Raw genomic sequence first — 19,941 nt, forward strand, 5'->3', positions numbered from 1 at the left:
TGTGGTTCGCTTTGATCCCGAGGGGGAACCTGAAACTCTCACATTCCTGGCATAGCAGCCGCCTCCGGCGCTGGCCGACCCTGGGGCTGCGTGCCGGGGCCCAAGCGGCCAGAGCGTCGGCGCCACGGCCGAGAGCACACCTCACCCGCCGCGCTGAGCCGAGCCGGGCCAGGCCGGGTCGTCGGGTCTGACAGCGCCGAGCACCCGCGGGCCGCTGCGGTAAGGAAGGCCGCTCGGCGCTTTGGGGAGCGCGCGGAACCGCAGAGACTCGCCCCAGCCGAAGCCCGAGCCCCGCCGCAGCCTGGGCTTTTCCGGGAGCGGGAGCGGAGCGGACCCAGCGTCCTCCAAGGCACAGCGCGCCTTTCCCGGCAGCCGCGAAGCAGGGCAAGGACCGCTCCGCCCGGGGGTGTCTCTCGAAGGCGCGCGGGTCTGCTGGGGCTGGAGGAGGGGGGGCAGCCTCTAGGGAGAACGTAGTGGGTGTTTGGGGTCGCGGGTTGGGAAGAGGGGATGCCAGGGGATGCGGATCTGGGCGGAAGACGCCGCTTGGAGCTCAGTTTGCAGCGCCCTGGGGGCTGATTTGGTTAGGTAGGGGTTACAGGTGTCTTTGCCCCCCAACTAGCCCAAGAATTCCTCTTTGTCTTCCTTGGAAAATCCTCTCTTGAGCCACGGTCCGGCTCTCACTTAGAAAGAATGCAGCTTGCCGTCCAGCCCGCTGACGTCAGCGCTGGAGCATTTGGAAAACAAAGAGGGCTCGGGAGGGAGGGAGGGAGGCGGCTCCACGACGCTTAAAGACCTCGCCGGACCACGGGCTACCGTCGTCCACCCAGCTCCCGGCGCAGCGGCGGCCACCGGGTGCTCGTAGTCAGCCAGGAGTCCGGGTAGGGCGGGATGAGGTGCGGTCTGACTAGAGACCCTCGCTTTGGTTCCTTAGGCGAGCGTGAGCCCAGGCAAAGGCCGGAGTTGCGTGCTTGCTTAGAAGAGGGTGTTTCAGAGACCTGGGCGCGCTAGTGCAGCAGGGGTGCACGGCCCGGGTCGCGGGCGCAGATTTTAGTAACGGCTCTGCTGAAAGGATGTGCATCCGAGGGTTTTGACCGGGACAAACGCGGGATGAGAGGCGCGGGAGGTGTTCCCTGCACCCAGGCACACTGTTGGTGGGGAGAGGGCCTGGAATCTGTCTGGAAAGCAGCATTCTCCGGTCCTCCTCGGCTGCAGTCAGCCCAGACAGTGATTAACTTAGGAATGCCCGGTGGATGAAACGCTAGGGAGAATTGATTCAGGTTTGTTTTGCCTCGGGTAGTTCTAGAGTCTTGCATCTCCCCTCCTTGTGTGTTTGGGGCGGGGGGAATGAGGGGGTGCCAGGAAGGATGAATACAGAGTACCCTCCAGACGCATCTCCCTCTCCCCGGTTTTGGGCAGCTGGGAGGAGGGAGTGGAATGGCTGCTCTGCCAGTTGGCCAAGCCCTAACTTGAGCAGGGCACTGGGGCTAGTTTTGGGGCAGAGGAGGGGCTGCGTTCCTCCTACTGTCCTCCTCCCGTGCACACAGGACCTCCGGAGGTGTGGGTTTTGTTTGATCTTCCCTGAATCCCAGTTTGGAGGTCTGTGGTAGAGGAGGCTGTGGAAAGGAAGCTGGGTGAGGTGGGCAGCCTGCCAGGCCATGAGCCACTGGGAGCCCAGGCTCAGAAGGGAACACCTTCCGCAGGAGATATTATCTCCCTGCAGTTTAGGCTCAGAGCCCCCAGCCCCAGGTTCCTGCAGCCAAGAGCCTCCCCGCTCGCTCCCTTACTTCTTCAGTCGGCTCAAGTGGTGTTACCGATGTCAAGATGCTGATGGCCCATCATCCCCTGCGTGCCTAGAGGGCCATCAGGGCACATCCAAGGAGCAAGTGTGTGTGTAGCTGGGGGTGGTAATCATAAAATCGAAGACATCGTGCCACCCTTTCTTTTTACCTGGAGCACGTGTGAACTTACTGTCAGCGTACAGACTATGTGACTGGCCCACAAACCTTGATGGGTGGCACCTTTTTGCCTCATCTCACAAAACCATTGTCCTATTATAGTCTCTCTTCTTTCATCCCTTATTCACCAATCCAGATGCATTTCTTCCTTCTTCCTGTTCACCTTGCAGAGTGACTGCCATGACAGGGAGGGCTCAGCAGAGTAAAGGGTGGTGAGTTAGCTGTGCCAAGGCATGCTTCATCCTAGACGGTCCTGGGGGCTGTTTGCCTAGGGCGTCTACCAGGCTGGAATCATTCTTTATCACCTGCCAATAAACTGGGGCCCTGTCCACCCCTGGACTGGAAGGCTCAGTGGTTAGAGCTGAATTAGGCCTGCGCTAGAGTCACTCATCAGGCTCTTTGATGGGAAGCTGACTGCAGGAGGCCAAGGTTCCTGGTGTCTAGGTTATTGGTGTTTTTCTCTAGGCACAGTAAGTCTCCATGAATATGATTATAATGGCAGTCCTTTGCCAGGGATTTACAGTACACCAGGAGCTCAACAGCCATTGCCTGTTTTAATTCTCAACTCTGTGAGGCTAGCATTATTCTTTCATATTTCCGATGGAGAAACGGAGGCTCAGAAGTTAAGTGACTTGCCTTAATCAGTAGATGGCGGCATTGGCAGTTGAACCCAGGCTTGTGTGCCCCTCCATAGCCTTGCTCTTTACCATCATGCCTTTGACCAGACAGTAATGGAAAGTCCCCCCCTTTCCCATGTGCTCCCACTGAGTGGTCTTCTTTCTCTCCTCCCAGGTGCTCTGGGGCCAGGTGCTGCTGGCCTTTGTCCAGGCGGTTGTGTGCAAGCCCAGGAAGCATGAGGACACTGGAAGACTCCTCGGGTACGGTCCTGCACCGCCTCATCCAGGAGCAGCTGCGCTATGGCAACCTGACCGAGACCCGCACGCTGCTGGCCATCCAGCAGCAGGCCCTACGGGGTGGGGCTGGGGCTGGGGGCACAGGGAGCCCCCAGGCCCCCCTGGAGATCGTGGCCCCCGAGGACAGTCAGGTGCTGCAGCAGGCCACAAGGCAGGAGCCCCAGGGCCAGGAGCACCAGGGCACCGAGACCCACCTGGCAGAGAACAGCCTCTACCGGCTGTGCCCACAGCCTGGCAAGGGCGAGGAGCTGCCCACCTATGAGGAGGCCAAAGCCCACTCGCAGTACTATGCGGCCCAGCAGGCGGGGCCCCAGCCACATATGGGGGACCGGGATCCCCACGGGGCCCCGGGTGGCATTCGGAGGCAGGATGAGGCCCTGCGTGAGCTGAGGCATGGGCACGTGCGCTCCCTGAGCGAGCGGCTCCTGCAGCTGTCCCTGGAGAGGAACGGGGCCCGTACCCCCAGCCACATGAGCGCCTCCCACAGCTTCCCCCAGCTGGCCCGCAACCAGCAGGGCCCCCTGCCCAGGGGCGCCCCTGCAGAGGGCCCGGAGCCCCGCGGACCTCCACCTCAGTACCCACACATCGTGCTAGCTCATGAGACCACCTCCGCTGTCACCGACCCGCGGTACCGCACCCGTGGCAGCCCGCACTTCCAGCATGCGGAAGTAAGGTAACTGCCCACCTCGGTCTTCAAGCTCTTGGCTTCCAGCGTAGTTCTCCCAGGGTGAAGAGCCTCCAGAATCCTGGCGAGCTCCAGAGGAAGGCCGATGATACCCTCTCCCTCCCGAGATGGGAGCTAATGCTGGAAGGAAAGAGGGATTTAGCCAGGGTCACATGAGAACTTAGCGGCATCCCTTGCTTTAATTTGGAGGTGGACACCATTGTCTAATTGTCTGTAGCAGTTGAGTAACTAGGGTTTTCAGAGGCTATGAATTACAGCAGGGGGTTAAAGGTTGGGTTTCAGAAAGAACTTGCAAAGACAAGGGTTGGGAATCATTGCCAAGCTGTTTCCAAGTTAAGTGGGAAGAAGGTGGAACCTCCTTCTCTGGAGATTTCTAAGAACAAGTGGACATGTTTGCTTTCTGTGATTACTGGGAGGCATTCCTAACTGTAGGCAGGAAGAAAGGACCAGATGGCCTCCTTAGGGACCTCTCCCCGCTCCTGCAGCAGGGCGGGAGCTGCCCTGTCCCTACCATTCATTTCCTTTCATGTTTTTCTGTGTGGTCCATGTGGCTGGAGCCTGGAGTAGGAGAGGATTCTTGGTCCAGGTGAGCCCCTTTCTGTGGAGGCTCCGGAGAGGCTGCTGGGGGGAGGGCTTAGTGTTTGATTCTCAGTGTGAAGGGAAGCCTTTAGAGGATGCGATTTGGCTTGCCTTTTTAAAACGGTTCCTCTGCTGCATGTAGAGAATGGATTCTAGAGGCTAGAATGGAAGCAGGGATTCCCGGGAGGGGCAGGACGCCCAGATAGTTGGCAGAAATAGGGTTCCTAGAAATGAGGCTATCGCTTGGCCCCGCACCTTCTCCTGAGAAGCTGACACACGCCCTTTTCACACGCCCTGCATCTCCCCCGCATAGGGGTCCAGGAAGCCCCACCAGAGGAGCCTGAAGGTTTGCAGACTCCCTCTTCCTCTGATGGCCCAAGGTCCAAGTCTGGTTCTCTTCGTGCCTGCTGAGTCCTCATTTAGTCACCCACTTTCCCACTGTGTGCCCTTTCCCGGGAAAGATGGCTTTCTTAGCTCTCGAGAAATGAGTGACGTGATAGCTTGGAATGAAGGGACCAGAAGATGGAGCCTGTGGGTTTTCGCCACCCTCCACCTCCCAGGCCCCCCTACCTTATCTCCTTTCTCAGGGCTCCGTCCTGGGAGAGTTTCGGAAGCTGAGTCGTGGTTTCTTCTCTTGGACCAGCCTTATTGAGCCCTGTCAGGAAAAGATAATATCGTGGAAAGGAAGTAGACTGTTTGCAGGAGAACAAAAAAAGAGGGAGGGGGAGGGGCGAACAAGGGGAAGGGAGAGCAAGTGTGAAGGAAAGGAGGCTGTATTCTTTCTTGGAGCCAAGTCATCCCCAAAGAATGCCATTTGTGTCTGCCTGGCCCAGGGCAGGGGGAGCAAGTTCAAGAAGCAACCCCAAGATGCCACATTTAGCAGCACAGGGAGAGTTTGCACATTCCAATGGGGACTCTCAGCTCTCACTGGAAGCTCTACCTTGGGCAGTAAGAGAAATACATCTGCCAGCCTCTCCTTTGGCTGATCCGATGAGACTTGCTTTCTGGGAACTGGGGGCAGGGACTGTTCTTATAGCCTAGGGTCATAAGAGGGGCAGGGGAGCCCGGAGTCTGGAGGGGGAAGGATGAAGGGGAGGGATGAGGGGAAGGGCAGGCATAAGTGCTGAGGTGATGGACTCATGTGGGGCGTCTGGGACTTGGGAAAGTTCCTGGTGAAACTGAGGCCATCACCTCTTTTACACTTAGAGCCACAAGGCCCCAGAAAGGCTCTGCGACCCCACAGGCCTCTTACTCTGCTCCTTCCCTTGACGTGGGGCCCTAAGGCTGACGTTATACCAGTAGGACATTGTCCCTAAACTCAGGCTATTGTCATAGTCCTGAGGCAACCACTACGCCCCAGAAAATCCAGTGTTTGGGTCACATTTACTCTTTGAGCAGAGAGTACGCTGCGGTCTCCACTAGGAGAGACGGAGGATGGGCCGTCATTGTGGGAACGCCCACTGCAGGCCCAGCACTCTGCCAGGCAAATGTAGCCCTCACAAACCCCCTTGAGGCTGAGAACCTTACTTTCATGATTAAGTAGAGTCCTGCCGCACCATGGGCTTAAACACTGGAGCCGGAGTTTGAATGCCTATTTTGTCAGACTCTGGAGCCCAGACTCTACCCCTGACATCTGTCTCGCCGCTCTAACCTTAGCTGCAGTCTTCTAAAAATGTTTCTTCAAGGGGTGACGGGACCCAAAATAGGAGGGAGAAGAAGTGCGTGTGAGCGCAGGGCCTGACACCAGGGGCCGGAACAGACACCAAGTGGCCCAGGGGCCTGGAAGTTTGTGTGTTCAGTCATGATGGATGTGACCTCCACACTCAGAAAGAGCCTTCTATTGATGAGAAGGGTCAGGAGTGCACTTTTCAAGATCTCTTCTTTAGCTCGGGTTGCTAGGACTGCTCAGGCTGATCCCCAGGGCCTCGGCCACAGTGAGGCTGGGCATGAAATAAACATGCTCATGTTAATCCCCTCCAGCCCTGCTCCCCTGGCCCTTGAAGGTCTTGGGGACGCCATGTGGAAAGGCCTTCCCCACCAGTCGCTGCCTCACGCTGTGGGGAGGCTGTCTGCCCAAGAAGGCTGGGGCGACTCGGGGTGGCTTCTCGGTCTCTGAGCACCTACTCTTCTGTTCCCCAGGATCCTGCAGGCCCAGGTGCCCCCTGTGTTCCTCCAGCAGCGGCAGCAGTACCAGTACCTGCAGCAGCCCCAGGAGCACCCCCCGCCCCCATCCCCAGCTCCCCTCAGCCAGGGCCTGCTAGGCTCCCTCAGCCTACCAGGGTTGGAGGCCCCAGCAAGCACCCAGGCCTCCTCGGGCAGTGCCCACCTGGCCCAGATGGAGACTGTGCTGAGGGAGAATGCCAGGCTGCAGAGGGACAACGAGAGGCTGAAGAGGGAGCTGGAGAGCTCAGCGGAGAAGGCCGGCCGCATCGAGAAGGTAGGCCCTGCTGGGGCCTCGGAGGGGCAGGGGGAAGAAGGGACCCCGACGGGGCTGGCCTGGCTGGGCTTCTCAGCCGTCCCTCAGCCCCCGCCCCCATCCCTCGTGCACCCTCCCTGGCTGACTCCAGACAGCTGGGGAGCAGCTGGCACAGCAGGCCTGGAGCATGAGCTGTTGCTGCCCAATGGTGATTAGAAAGAGCCCATTCACGGCTCCCTCACACTCACACCCTTCCCCTGCACACACCCCCTCCCATGGACACCTCCCACAGAGAGCCCTTTGTATCCCCCACACAACAGCAAGTCTGTTCCAGGCCAGCCCTGGCCACAGAGGAAGCCCCTCCTCTTGGAAAAAACGAGCGACTTATTGGAATCACAGGCCAGCGAAGAGCACGTGCGGAACCTGCCAGCCGCCAAGTGGGAGGGGCAGCCAGGGCCAGGCTGGCCCTCTGGGGTGGATGGCGGTGGCTGGAGAGGCAAATCCTCCAAGCAGGGGCGGCTCAGGCTGGGGTCTGGTGCTCCCTTCTTAGTGAAGGGTTACCAGCTGTGCGCTCAGCCTTAGCAGGTGGCCCCAGGCCTCCTGAGGCCATCCTGTGGTGTCCAAGATAAGTCCACCCTCCAGACCGTGGTTGGAGTCTGAATGCCCACTCCTGGGCCCATTGTGCTCAGATTTCTCAGTAGAAGCCAGACAAAAGGAAGATGCTTCTTTCTGGACAGTGGGCCCCAGAAAGCTGCGCTTAGTCACGCTGCAGGCAGCCACTTCCAGAGAACCTGGCCTTGGGTTTGCTCAGGACCTTGGGACAGTTGAAGGGACCCTCGCTTGCCTGTTCCAGCAGTCTGGTCCACCTCTAGAGGCTACAGGCTGCAGCCCGTCCCACCAGAACTAGGTGATTTTTTTGCTGTGGCTTTTGATCCTCTTCTCTCTCACCCTTTCTGATGGAGAATAGCAGATCAGCCGGGGTCTGTGGAGGGGACCTTGATGCCACTCCCTCCCTGGGAACTATCCCCTTCCTTCAGCTCTGCTGTCTGCCTCTTGCAGCTGGAGAGCGAAATCCAGCGGCTCTCTGAGGCCCACGAGAGCCTGACGAGGGCCTCTTCCAAGCGGGAGGCCCTGGAGAAGACTATGCGGAACAAGATGGACAGTGAGATGAGACGGCTGCAGGACTTCAACCGGGATCTGAGAGGTGAGGACGGCTTACCCAGGTGGAGGGGTGGGGAGTGCCTGCGGACAGCTTGATCCCGCTGTTCTAGGGAATAATTCAGAATCTGTCCTCTGCAATAATAGTGTAAATCGACTCAAAGGAGACTAGGCTGAGACTCCTTGGGGAGTCTTGTCTCTGTGTTCTAGACCTTAGGGCCCCTCATGGAGCTCCCACCCATGTGGCCCAGGATGACCTGGAGCTTCCCTATGAGCCCACCCCCAACTTGGAGAATGCAGCCCGACAGATAGGACCGAGGGGACACCCCAGCAGGCGGCTTCACCTGTATTCAAACATTTTTCCTTAAAACCTCTTTTCTTTATTTGAAACAGAGAGATTGGAATCTGCAAACCGGCGCCTGGCAAGCAAGACACAGGAAGCGCAGGCAGGCAGTCAGGACATGGTGGCCAAGTTGCTGGCTCAAAGTGAGTAGGGGTCCCACTCAGGAGCCTGGCCAGAGGTGTGGCCAGGACAGCCCCTCAGCACAGGGAGGATCGGCCTCCTCTATCAAAGCAGTGCTTGGAGCTTGGGTTTACTGAATGTCTACTACACACCCAGCAGTGGACTAGACCTGGGGGAGGGGTAGTTTCTGAAGAGGAAAAAGATCTGGTTCTCTGTGTATTGGGGAAATCAGTGGATCCAGAGGGATAGCTGGGGAGCTGTGGTTTGCTGAGCTGTGGTGCTGACCATCGGTTCGGTGTCCTTCAGAAGCATGGGGGAGGCCAGAGAGCCTTGGAGACAGGTGAGATGAGAGAGGAGGAAGAGCCTGAGTCTCCCAGGGGGTGCCCGGGGGAATGCGGGAAGCTGGAGAGCATGGTGAGGCTGGGCCATAACAGGTGGAGGCACCAGCCAAAAATGGGGCGTAACCAACAGGGCAGCCCAAAGAAGGGGCTCAGGAGGCTCCCCTAAAGAGGGTGGTCAGAGGCTTCTTGAAGAACAGATGAGCTCATTGTTGACTCATCCGTTCAGTCACTCATTTGTTCACTAGCACGGCTGTGCTGAGCCCCTGGCCGGCGTGGAGCACAGCAGGAACAGGTCAGGAAGGTGCCAGGGCAGGGAGGTCAAGAGAGGCAGTGAGCTTGAGGAAGGAGCAGGGTCTTCCCACCCTGGGTTTCAGGCAACAAGGGTGGCCTGGCCCCAGAGGCGAGATGAGGAGAGGTCCCCAGCAGCCTGAGAGAGGGGCTCTGTGGGGTAGCAGGGTGGGGAGCAGGCCACAGGTGAAGAAGCAGCAGGGTAGCTCAAGTGGAGGTTCGAGCAGGGAGTTTGGGGGAAGGGGGAGGACAAAGGGAGCCCCGAGCTCAGCAGTAGGAAGAAGCTGCAGCAGTCAGAAGAGACAGAGAGGCAGTTATTTATTAAACTCCTCCTGTATGCTCTTACTACGTGCTATAGTGGTGTTAGGGTGTTTGCAAAGGAGTGGAGTGGGGGCGGCTGGTGTCCGGGCGAGGGTGGCTTCGAGGAAGGAGGAACACATTCAGAAAGCCTGCTGTGCTGAAGCTGGATACTTAGGGGGTGTCCAGAAGTGGAGGAGCAGCTTGAGGGCTGAGCTCTGCTGGCAGCACCTCCCTCCTCAAGGAGGGCTCGGCCCTGGACAGGGCCGACCGGAGCCCAGCACTGAAGGGCTGGGGGGTAGGGGTGGGCAGGGGGCAGGCGAGGCTGTACTGGCGGGAGGCGATGACTTAGGGTCTCTGGGAGGTGGGGAGGGGACGGCCCCGGGGGTCCCGTTTGGAGTCCGGGGAGGGCGGGTTTCTGGAAGGGGGCAGAATGGGGCGCCCTGTAGTAGAGGGCCGACTTTGGGGGCCGGGCCCTGCCAAAGAAAGGAAGTCACCGGCGGGTTTCTGGGAGCGGACAGGGGAGGGGCGAAGGGGGAGACCGGCCTGGAGGCGTTTCCGCTCCCCGGGGAGCGAGCACCCTCCCGCGCCCCGCCCGCCCGCACTGCGGGAGGAGGGAGGACACTGGGACAAAGGGACTGGGACGTGCCGGTGGGGCCTCGCTTTCCCAGGGGGAAAGGCCTTCTGCTCCCTCCACTGCTCGCTCGCCCTTGGCCCCTCGCCCTGTCTCCCTGATTCGCGGCCACCCCGCCTGGGAGCGCCCCCGCCCCCTGCCCGCCAGACAGGCCCAGGGTTTTATCCTGGTGGCTGGGGATGGCCAAGGTCTCAGACTTCCCAGCCCCTGCCGGGGCCTTAGAGGTGTGGGAGGTGGCAGGAACTTCTGGAAGCCAAAGGCTGGGTCCTGGGGATCCTCCCCAAGGGCTGAGGGAAGCCATGCAGCCCTTCCTTGCTCCCAATAGCCATGGGGAAACCAGAACTCCCAGGGAAGATGCCTCTGGTTGATCTCACCTTTTTTCTGGAGTCAGTCAACACTAGTAGGGAAGTGTGGCCACTATCGCCAGTGCCATCTGCTTTTCCTACTAGGCAAGCCATACAGACCTCCAGCTCAGGTCAGGCCCTGTCCTCCCTGGGGAGCTGACCTTGAGTCCTGAGGCCTGGTTGTCCCAGCCCTGTCCCCCTTGGGCAGTTTCTTCCCACTGAGCCTCAGATTCTGAGGCTGTAAGATGGGGGCATCATAGACTGGGATGAGATGCAAACTCTGTAAGCTGTTGGGCTCTGTGAAGCCTCCCAGGATGGGGTCACTACCTCCAGGTCCAAAGTCCCAGTCAGCACTCCCGCCTGCCCCCTCCACTCCATCAGGGGTCAGGCCAGCTTGGGATGAAAGGCTCAATTTCAGTGTTACTGAGCTCTGCCATCTTTTCCCTCCACCCCAAAGAATGAGGCCAGCCTGGACCCAGCCTTCTGAAATCCAGCGTGAACCAGAGCTGACCTGGGTCAGTCGCCTGTGTCCTCCCTCTCTGCCCCAGGGCCCTGAGTAAATGAATCCTCCCTTCTGCCTGCCAGGTCCCAAGCCTTCACTAGTCTGTTCCAGAGCTTGTACTGTCCTATGTGATAGGTATAAAGATTAAAGATGGCTCAAAGATCAAAATTAATTAAAATTAAATAAAATGAAGAATTCGGCTCTTCCCTCACACTAGCCACGCTTCCAGTGCTCAGTAGCCCCGCATGCCTAGTGGCTACTGCACTGGCAGGCACGGTGTAGGACCAGCCCGTTACGACAGGAAGCTCCACCGTGCTGATAGTGCTGCCCTAGAGAGTGCCTTTGAGTCCACCAGGCAGGCCCCAGAGCCTCTGCCCTCCAGCAAGGCGGGCAGCCCACACACTCTGCGGGTAGGGGCACCTGGGTCCACAGAGTGAGCCCTGGAGCCCACTTCGGCAGCCCTCTAGGTGTGAGGGCCTCACACCACAGCCAAGCAGCCTAATCCGTCAGAGGCAGGCTGACTTGGGTCCCCATCCTGGCAGCACCATTCACCTCCTATGTTTCCTCCCCTTTAAGTTGAGGGGTCACAAATCCTGCCTCAAGGGACTGTTACTGGAGGCTTTGGTGGAATAAGATGTATAAGTGCCTGGCTCCTGGGGCAGCACACGGTGGTCTCTTCCCCTCTTCTTGATTCTTCCACTTGAATGATGACCACACGACAGTCCACCTGAGCCTCCGTTTTCTCATCTGCAAATGGGCGTCACAGTTCCTACCGGGTCCAGTCTCTAGTGTCACCGTGAGGCTCGAGGGGAACTGTGAATGTGTTTTGGAAATGGTGACACCTGGCACAAGTGGGCAGTGTTTGGGGCTCTCTCTTGGCAAGACCATGTCCCAGCAGAGGAGCAGTGTAGCCCAGTGACTACTGCAAGGGCCCCGGCCTGGCACTCTCATTTACTCATGACTTAACCTGAGCCTCAGTTTCCTGGCCCATGCAATGGGGTTAATAAGGGTACCTAACTCGTAGGTTGTGGGGAGGATAAGATGCAGTCGTGCTGCTGCAGTGGTCAGCCCAGAGCCCAGTACGTGGGGGGCGCTCCGTGGGGCCAGCGAGGCGGCTGCCGTCACTGACCAGGCCCCCCCTCTCCATCCCTGCAGGCTACGAGCAGCAGCAGGAGCAGGAGAAGCTGGAGCGGGAGGTGGCACTGCTGCGCGGAGCCATCGAGGACCAGCGGCGGCGGGCCGAGCTGCTGGAGCAGGCTCTGAGCAATGCCCAGGGCCGGGCGGCACGAGCCGAGGAGGAGCTGCGGAAGAAGCAGGCCTACGTGGAGAAGGTGGAGCGGCTGCAGCAGGCCCTGGGGCAGCTGCAGGCTGCCTGCGAGAAGCGTGAGCAGCTGGAGCTACGGCTGCGGACGCGCCTGGAGCAGGAACTCAAGGCCCTGCGTGCGCAGCAGGTGAGCTGGGAAGACCCACGGAGGTGGCAGAACTGGAGCAGCATCAGAGGAGGCCAGCTTGGGAGCCCCTGCTGAGATCCAGGCCAAGCCCCCTTGGAAAGCCAGGGTGATCTGTGCCGGCCTTGCTGAAGGCCCCTCCCAGCCACCAGTCTTAGCAGAGGCTTTGCCACCGGGCCATGTGCCGACCTCGGGGACTCAAGACTTGGGCCTCTGTCCTCAGCAGCAGCACAGGTTGGCACACTTGGTCTCTAGAGAAAGTCACTCAGGAGCATTGATGGAGGAGACTAGCCACCTCTTGTGTGTCTCCTCAGGATCCTGGGAGAAGATAGTCGCCCAGATCCTGAGTCTTTATCCTCACTTTGGACTGTGTGAATAGCTCTTGTGTTTACAGACCAGATAGGGTTCTGTCTCCACTCCCAACCTTACCCTTCCCACAGAGATAGGGTGACCAGACCTCCTGGATTGCCCAGTTCTGTCCTAGTTTACACCAGTTGTCCCAGTGTCATTGAGTTGCACCCCTTTCCCGGATTGGAAGATAATTTATGTGGTCGCTATGCAAAGGCAGACCTGATCTTCTCACACCCTTGGCCGCAGGATTTGGGGCGGGGGTTCAGGGACCCACGCCTCCCCTTTGTCTCTGGGTGGAAGCGGGCTGCGAAGAGTGTACGGGGAGGCTGACCAAGCCCAAGGCTCGGTGAGAGTCCTCCTGTGGAGGCAAAGACCTGTGGCCGACACGCCCCAGCTGCCGCCCCTGACCACGGTGCTCCTCTCTCTGCAGAGACAGGCAGGCAGCCCCGGTGGTGGTAGCGGCGGTGGGTCCCCGGAGCTCAGTGCCCTGCGGCTGTCGGAGCAGCTACGAGAGAAGGAGGAGCAGGTCCTGGCACTGGAGGCCGACATGACCAAGTGGGAGCAGAAGTATTTGGAGGAACGTGCCATGAGGCAGTTTGCCATGGATGCGGCCGCCACAGCTGCCGCCCAGCGCGACACCACTCTCATCCGGCACTCCCCCCAGCCCTCACCCAGCAGCAGCTTCAACGAGGGCCTGCTCACCGGCGGCCACAGGCATCAGGAGATGGAAAGCAGGTTGGGCATTACAGGCCGGGCACCTGGGTGGGGGTAGAGGGGTGGCGATGTCAAGTCCCTGCCCCGTCCTTAATCCGTGATAAACACCCCTCGCCCCACCTGGCCTAACAATCCCTCCTACTTCTGAGCTGACCCCCGTGCTTTTGGCATAGCTGGCATCATACACGTATTCTTTCCCAGAGGTACCAACCAAGTCCTTGGTCTGCCCAGGAGACCCCACTGTTGGGTGCCATCCAAGGCTCTGGGACTCTATCCCCTCCCCCTCCCCCTCCCCCATGTAAATCAGAGAGCAAGACTTTCCTACTGAGTCCACACCATGTACCACCCCCAGAAGGAATGTGGCTGAGGCCTCCGGCCTGGGGGTAGCTAGTATTTTCTCTCCAAAAACAATTTCAGAGGCCCCACAAGATTTCCATTTAACCTATACCTGGCTCAAAAGCACAAGCACGTTGACTGAGCCCCTTTGGTCAACAGCCCTGGGGGTGGTCCTCCAGGACAGGGATTGTACCATTGCTGTTATTGGATGAACCCAGAACCTGCCCTTTGATGACCTGCCTTTGCTGGTGTGAGAAGGGCCCAGCACTTCACGCATGGGCAATTTTCAGAGCATCCAGTTCCGGAGCTGTGATGGCATTTCTGAAGGCCCCCTCCTGCCCCTGCTGCAAGGCCAGGAGAGCCCAGCCTGGTTGTAGGAAAGGCTTTCCCTCCAACGTCTACAAGGCGGGAAGGATGGGGGCTGTTGGATCTGTAGGTCCGAAGATGCAAGCATGACCTCTCACCCCTCAGGTTAAAGGTGCTCCATGCCCAGATCCTGGAGAAGGATGCGGTGATCAAGGTCCTTCAGCAGCGCTCCAGGAAGGATCCTGGCAAGGCCACCCAGGGCTCCCTGAGGCCCGCCAAGTCGGTGCCATCTATCTTCGTGGCTGCAGCAGCAGGGGCCCAGGGCTGGCAAGGGCTCTCCTCCAGCGAGCGGCAGGTGGATGCCCCTGCCCGGCTGGCTGCAGGTGAGAGGAGGCCGGTAAGCGGCAGAGGCAGAGGCTAGGGTGTCCTCAGGCCTTTCCTCAGAACTGAGGCTCAGAGGAGCCAGGGCGCCCCAGCCCCTCACCCAGGGAAGCTGGTTTATACTCTGGCTCCAGTGATCCTGCAGCCCACAGCTGTCCCCCTGGTGTGAAGAAGCAGGCTGTAGCCCCCATCTCTGGAAATTCCACCACCCTGGCCCCAGCCACTTACCATCTAAGTAAAAATAGAGCTCCCTGTACAGATGTACCTTCTGGGCCAGCCCTTCCACTCCCCCTTCTAAGCAGATGCCACAGAAATCTGAGAGTCCCTACTGGTTTTAAGATTTAATCTACACCCCTTTAAGAAAGCCTCTTCTACTCGAAGTTTTTGGAACCCAATCCAACCTGATAGGTATTCCCATTTGGAAACAGGAGCGTTTAGTTGTAATCGAAGTTCTTGCAAATCAAGAGCAATTCGCATCCCTAATAGGTACAGTTAAGTAGGGGTGTTCTTCCTGGGGGCTCCATCTTATGGACAAGGCAATAACTGTGAACCTCCTGCCTTTCCAGCAGACAGGGCCCCAGCGGAGGAGCCAGTGGCCGAGGCTCCCCTAGCTGCCCACGCCAAACATGGGAGCAGGGATGGGAGCACCCAGACTGACAGCCCCCCAGACAGCGCCGCCGCCTGCCTGGGCCTGGAGCCCGACGGCCTTCTGGGGTGCAGCAGTGGCCAGAGGACAGCCTTGCTGGGTAAGTCCCCTTCCCCCCCCACCCCCCGACTTCTCTGCGGGGCTGAGGGCATGTTGGGGTGTGAATTGGGGCCCCTGACCCTTTATTCCCAGACCCGGCCCCACTCACTGCCCACACTCCACAGGGAGCCCTGCACAGGGATGGGTGAGCAGGGTGTGAGGCCCACCACAGTACATATGAGAGCTGGTTGGATGCATGAATAGGGGAACTGAAAACCCTGATTACAGACAGATCCACCTGGGAGGCTCTTTATCTTCTCTTTGGAAGTCTTCTTTTATTGCCAGTCTAAATATCTAAGATAATGGAGCTTGGTGAGTTACCCTTCCACTCAAGTTAGGAGACTTTGTTTAAAAAGAATCCGGGAAGGAGAAATTTGAGAAGATGCCATTACTGTGTTTGCTGCCTTCCACATTAGCCTTTGCGTATTTGCCTGGCCTCACCATCTCAGAAAACCACAGGCATGAAAAGAATGCGGCAGCCTCCCTCCCTCGGGGCTCTCCACCCTCCCTCCGAGCCCTCCGACCAGTTCCAAGTTGTAAACAACTGTGTCTTCCACGCTGGAGGCTGGTGGTCTGGACCGAGAGCCCAGAGGGAGCAGAGCTTTGTGCTTAGGTTGGCCAAGTTATGGCGACCTGGGCAGCTGAGTTGGGAAAAGTTGGTGGAGATAGATCCTATCTTTCAAACGTGGTAGGATTTAAAAGAGCAGTGTGGTAATGCTCGTTGGCATGTGCCTGTGTTCTTATCTCTCCAGATTCTGTTGCTACATCCAGAGTCCAGGACTTGTCGGACATGGTGGAGATACTGATCTGAAGGAGGTGGTGCCTTGGGGACTCCGAACCACTCCCTGCTCTCCTCCGCCCTCTGCCACGTGGCCATTCCAGCAGCCCCTCCAGAGGCTGCTTCACCGTCCCCCAGCCCAGCACTCATTCCCGTTGACCATCTGGTCCCAGGAGCTGAGGAAGGATGCTGCAGAGGAGAGGGGAGCTGTGAGCCGGCCCCCAGAAGACTCTGCTCCTTAGCCCCACATTCCTCCTGGGCCCACGTGGAATGAGGACTGGACCTTAACCTGCTTGCAGCCCAAGGCTTGCTGCCAGGGTAACAACCAAAAGCTCAGAAGGGAGTAGCCCCTTCTGCACCCCCAGTGGACACTCGGGCAGAGGGGGACAGGATATGTTGATTTGGGGGCTGATTGCCAAGGATGGCTGCCCGTGGACGCCAGGTGGGCTGGTTCACTAGTCAGGCCTGGCTCAGTGTGGTCCCTCCAACCTCCTCAGCCCCTCACCGCCTCCTTGGGCTCACCCACACTTGCATCTTGTGGGGCCCGTTGAGGCCACAGCCTCACCCCTTCACTTGGAAAGGACTGGGATGTGCTGTGTGGTTTGTATATAATTCCCTTCCTTGTGGAACAGAAGACTGAAGCGGGCTGCTTCAGATCTGTCCCCTCGTTCTGTGCTCCCATCTCTGCTGTCACGGTTCCGCCCAGTTATCTCCCCTTCTCAAGCCCTTGGCCCGTGATCCAGTTGATCCACGGGATATTGGCTGTCTTTTTCCCCATCTTGAACCCTTTTTGAAATGCCCACGTGACCCTCCCCCACCACCACCATCACCAGCCTCTTGAAATGGCTCCACAGCTCCTGTCCTTGGGACATCCTGTCAGTTTGGTTATGAGCCCTGAGCCAGGTGAAGTGAGCTACCACACCAGTCTGCTGTGGTGGGGTTCCCAGCACCAGTTCTCCCAAAGGAAACTGGAGACATGGCCTTGTTCTCATCAGGGTCTCTGTCCACCCACCCTGGAGGGATTGGGAGACGTGACTCAGATAGTCCTCTGAATGGAGCCCCCGTTACAGCATGGCGCCGTGAGGCTGGCTCCTCGAGCCACCCGTGCCCAGCGCCCTGAAGCAGGGCCGGCGCTTGAGAACTGGAGTGAAGCATCCAATGGCAGCCTGCCAGTGGCCGTGACTTTGACTTCTGGTCTTAAAGAGTCCCCCAGCTCAGCCCCAGGAGCAATTGGTGGGTTTTAGCAGTTTGTCCTGACTGTTTTTAGTTCTCCTTGAATCTTTGTTTTTTTTTTTTTTTTTTTCCTTTACCGTTTTAAGGTTTTATATGTGTTATTTTATTCCCATGGTTCCTCAAGTTTCCTTTTTAAACATTTGCATTTGCTGGACAATTGCATATTTTTTTAAATCTCCCTACCCCTCTTGAAAGCTGAAAAATGCATTTGGTTCATATGCATTGTTTACAAAGAAAAAAAGAAAAAAGAGAAAAAAAGGCAAAAAAATATTGTGGAAGAAAAAAAACAACTTAATATATTTTGGATTAATATTTGGTATTTCTTTTAAAGTATTTTTTTGTGCTGTGAACATTTTCTGCCAAAGACCATGATGTGTGTCTGTATGTTTAAGTTATCGTAAATATTTAAAATGTAAACATGGCTGTTTTGTTATGCCACCCTGTACCAGGATTGCTGCTGCATTCCACTGGGTATAACAGTATTTTAATAAAAAAAAAAAATTTTATTAAAAGCGGTATCTTTGCACAGGTGAGAGACTACACTGAGAGGGAAAGGAGAGGGGGTAGGAACTTTGGGGGGGCCACCTGTGTCATAGTCCCCAACCACTCTCAGCACTGAGCTGGACCCCTACTCGTCCACCCCACGCTCCTGTATGCCTTGGTTCTTAAACACTGACCATAGCATGTCCATAAAGCACCAGCTCAGGGTGACTGCCATTTCTCATACAAGAGGAGTGAAGGCTGGTTTCCATTTTCTGATTGTGGGAAACCTTTGGGCAAGGCTGGTCCCTCCTTATCTGCAAGGCTAGGAGGCTATACAGTGTAATTTCTTCTAGGATCCACAAGTCCTGGGAATTTGTGAGGCTGCATTAAGGACAAGGTTGGAATGAGGATGTGGTTGGCTTTCCCCAGAGAACATTTCTCTCAGTCTGGGAGAGTCTGGCAGAGGGGCAGCCTCCCCAGGTAACTTTGGCCTAACTGACTTTGTTTGCCCACACGCTGTGGTTACTCCACAGTAGGAAGGGGTGTCCAAAGGTGGCTTTACCCTTCCTTCCCCCTCCCCAGCGTGGAGTTCCCGTCTGGGACCATCCAAGAGACAGGGAGCCGTGCTGCTTGGAGCCCTGCAGAGGGTCTTCATGTGTGCGGCAGGATCTTGGGCTCTGCCTCCCTCCCTGGCTGTGGCCTCAGCACCCCTGCCCAAGCTCCAGGAAAGCATATCACTCCAAACCACAAAAGAGAAAACATCTCAATCTCAGGGGTCCTTGTATCAGAAACAAAGCCCCTGCTGCCATGAGCCAGTCAGCACAGAGGTTCCCCGTCAGGCACAACCAGCCTCATCAGGCTGTCAGTCAGAAGCCAACCACCAGGCAGAGGGCGGCCAGACAGGCCCGTGATGGGAACGGTCACCTCCACGGCAGTGAGCCAAGTATTTTCAGGGCTGGTGTGGGGACTCAGCAGCCATGGTGATGGGTATCCGAGCAGAATCGTAGAGAGCTTCGCGAGCCGGCCGACCTGCCCACAAGAGATGGAGCCAGACAGGTGGAGGAATTGGGAACGTGCAAGGACCTTCTAGCAACTTTGCGATAGCGATGGGCCCCAGATTCCCCGGCCAGCACAATGCACCCCGTGGCCACGCCTCCACCCCAGCCCCCCCAGGCCACCTCCCACCACGTGGGCAGCATCGATGCCCATCTTCCCAGGCCCCGGACTGTGACTTGCTATGTGGACTGTGGCTAGGTTGCCCTCCTCAGATGCAGGCCTGGTCCTCGGAGGTGGCCCGAACAGTGGAGCTGCTGCTCCCATCTTCTTCCCTCGGCCACACCAGCGCACAGAGACATTCGCTAAGATGTGGTGTCCAGACAAAACGACAGCACCTGTGGCAGGGCGCTCCAAAGAAGAGCCTGGCCACGAGGCTCCTGTTCACCTCCACCTGCCCCCAAAAGAGCCCTGGAGGGCAGCTCAGACCCGGTGCTATAAGGCCTGACGAGGGCACCATCCCACCCCCAGGACCTGGGCCGGAGGCTTGCAAAGCATCTGTGCCTTTGGCAGGAGCCAGTCCATGAAGAGTCACTTTAATATTTCCTTGGCACGGACCAGGGGGTAGAAGAAACCAGCGTGCACAACACACACACGTGCACGTGCATTTGTGTATGTGTATGTGCACGTGTGTGCCTGAGTGTGCCCCGCAGAGAAAGACTGGAGGGGCACCCATATCTTCTGGCTGGTGTCCTTGCCGGGTCACCAGAGCGTCTAGAGACAGGGTCACCAGTGAGTATGAGGGGCCATGTCCTCTCAGAAAAGGGGTGAGCAGGCTTCTCAGTGCCATTTAACGTGCAGTCTAACTAACACAGCTCTGGGCTGGGGGCGTGCTGGGGGCTGGCCCTGGGGAGGGGAGTGTCTGCCCATGTACCCGGGCACCCGCGGTGAGGGGGCCTGGGCCATGAGAGGGCCAGTCCCTGGGTCCCACAGGTGGCTCTGCCGGGTGCTTGGAGGCCCAGTTCCTCTGTGAGGGACAGCTCTGCTCTGCCTGCCCTGCCCGCACCCAGTGCCTCCGCTAACAGGGCTGGGAGTGCGGCTCAGGAGGGGCCCCCACTGCCCCAGAGGGCGGGAAGGCAACCAGTGGGCGCTGTCCCAGCCCTTTCCTCTCTCTCACCTCCAGGTTAATGGTTAACTCTTCCCCTGGGCCCAGCAGAGCAGGTACCAGGCTCAGAGGGTTTGGTGAAAAATGCCAAGATGCAGGCAGCAAACTGGGGCCCAGTAGCCCAGGAGTGGCTGAAGCCCCTCCACGGGCCCCGGGAACCTGAGCTGGACGGGAACCTTGTTTGCAGTGCCACCGTCTTGTCTCCTAGCTCAGTGAGGACCAGGCCAGGACATAGTAGTCCCTGAACACTGGTCCCTGTGTGTGACCGATGCCTCAAGAAGCAGCCCAGAAGCCCCGGCACCAAGCAGTGCCTTCATGGGCCCGCCACGTCTAGGTCCAAGCCGGGACCCAGCAACCCAGCTCCACAGCAACCCAGATCTCAGCCTTCTTTTTTTTTTTTTTTTTTTTTTAGATGTAATTCACATACCATAA

General features: G+C 58.0%; 1 protein-coding gene across 2 annotated transcripts; it reads left to right on the forward strand.

Annotated features, from left to right (window-relative positions):
* Positions 1 to 71: 71 nt before the first annotated feature.
* On the forward strand, positions 72 to 17,384 carry AMOTL2 (angiomotin like 2). 2 transcript variants are annotated; one of them, XM_024746259.1, is made up of 10 exons: positions 72 to 219; positions 2,748 to 3,542; positions 6,273 to 6,570; positions 7,609 to 7,753; positions 8,101 to 8,193; positions 11,732 to 12,027; positions 12,806 to 13,110; positions 13,897 to 14,114; positions 14,679 to 14,858; positions 15,610 to 17,384. In XM_024746259.1, the coding sequence occupies exons 2-10, from the start codon at positions 2,809 to 2,811 to the stop codon at positions 15,666 to 15,668; spliced, it is 2,328 nt and encodes a 775-aa protein (XP_024602027.1). In that variant the 5' UTR covers positions 72 to 219; positions 2,748 to 2,808; the 3' UTR covers positions 15,669 to 17,384. The 2 variants fall into 2 exon arrangements, with proteins under 2 accessions (XP_024602027.1, XP_024602028.1); XM_024746260.1 differs by having other exon boundaries at positions 14,682 to 14,858.
* Positions 17,385 to 19,941: the final 2,557 nt, after the last annotated feature.

This window comes from Neophocaena asiaeorientalis, unplaced genomic scaffold, assembly GCF_003031525.2.
Source record: "Neophocaena asiaeorientalis asiaeorientalis breed wild unplaced genomic scaffold, Neophocaena_asiaeorientalis_V1.1 scaffold437, whole genome shotgun sequence".
NCBI classification, from domain to species: Eukaryota; Metazoa; Chordata; class Mammalia; order Artiodactyla; family Phocoenidae; genus Neophocaena; species Neophocaena asiaeorientalis.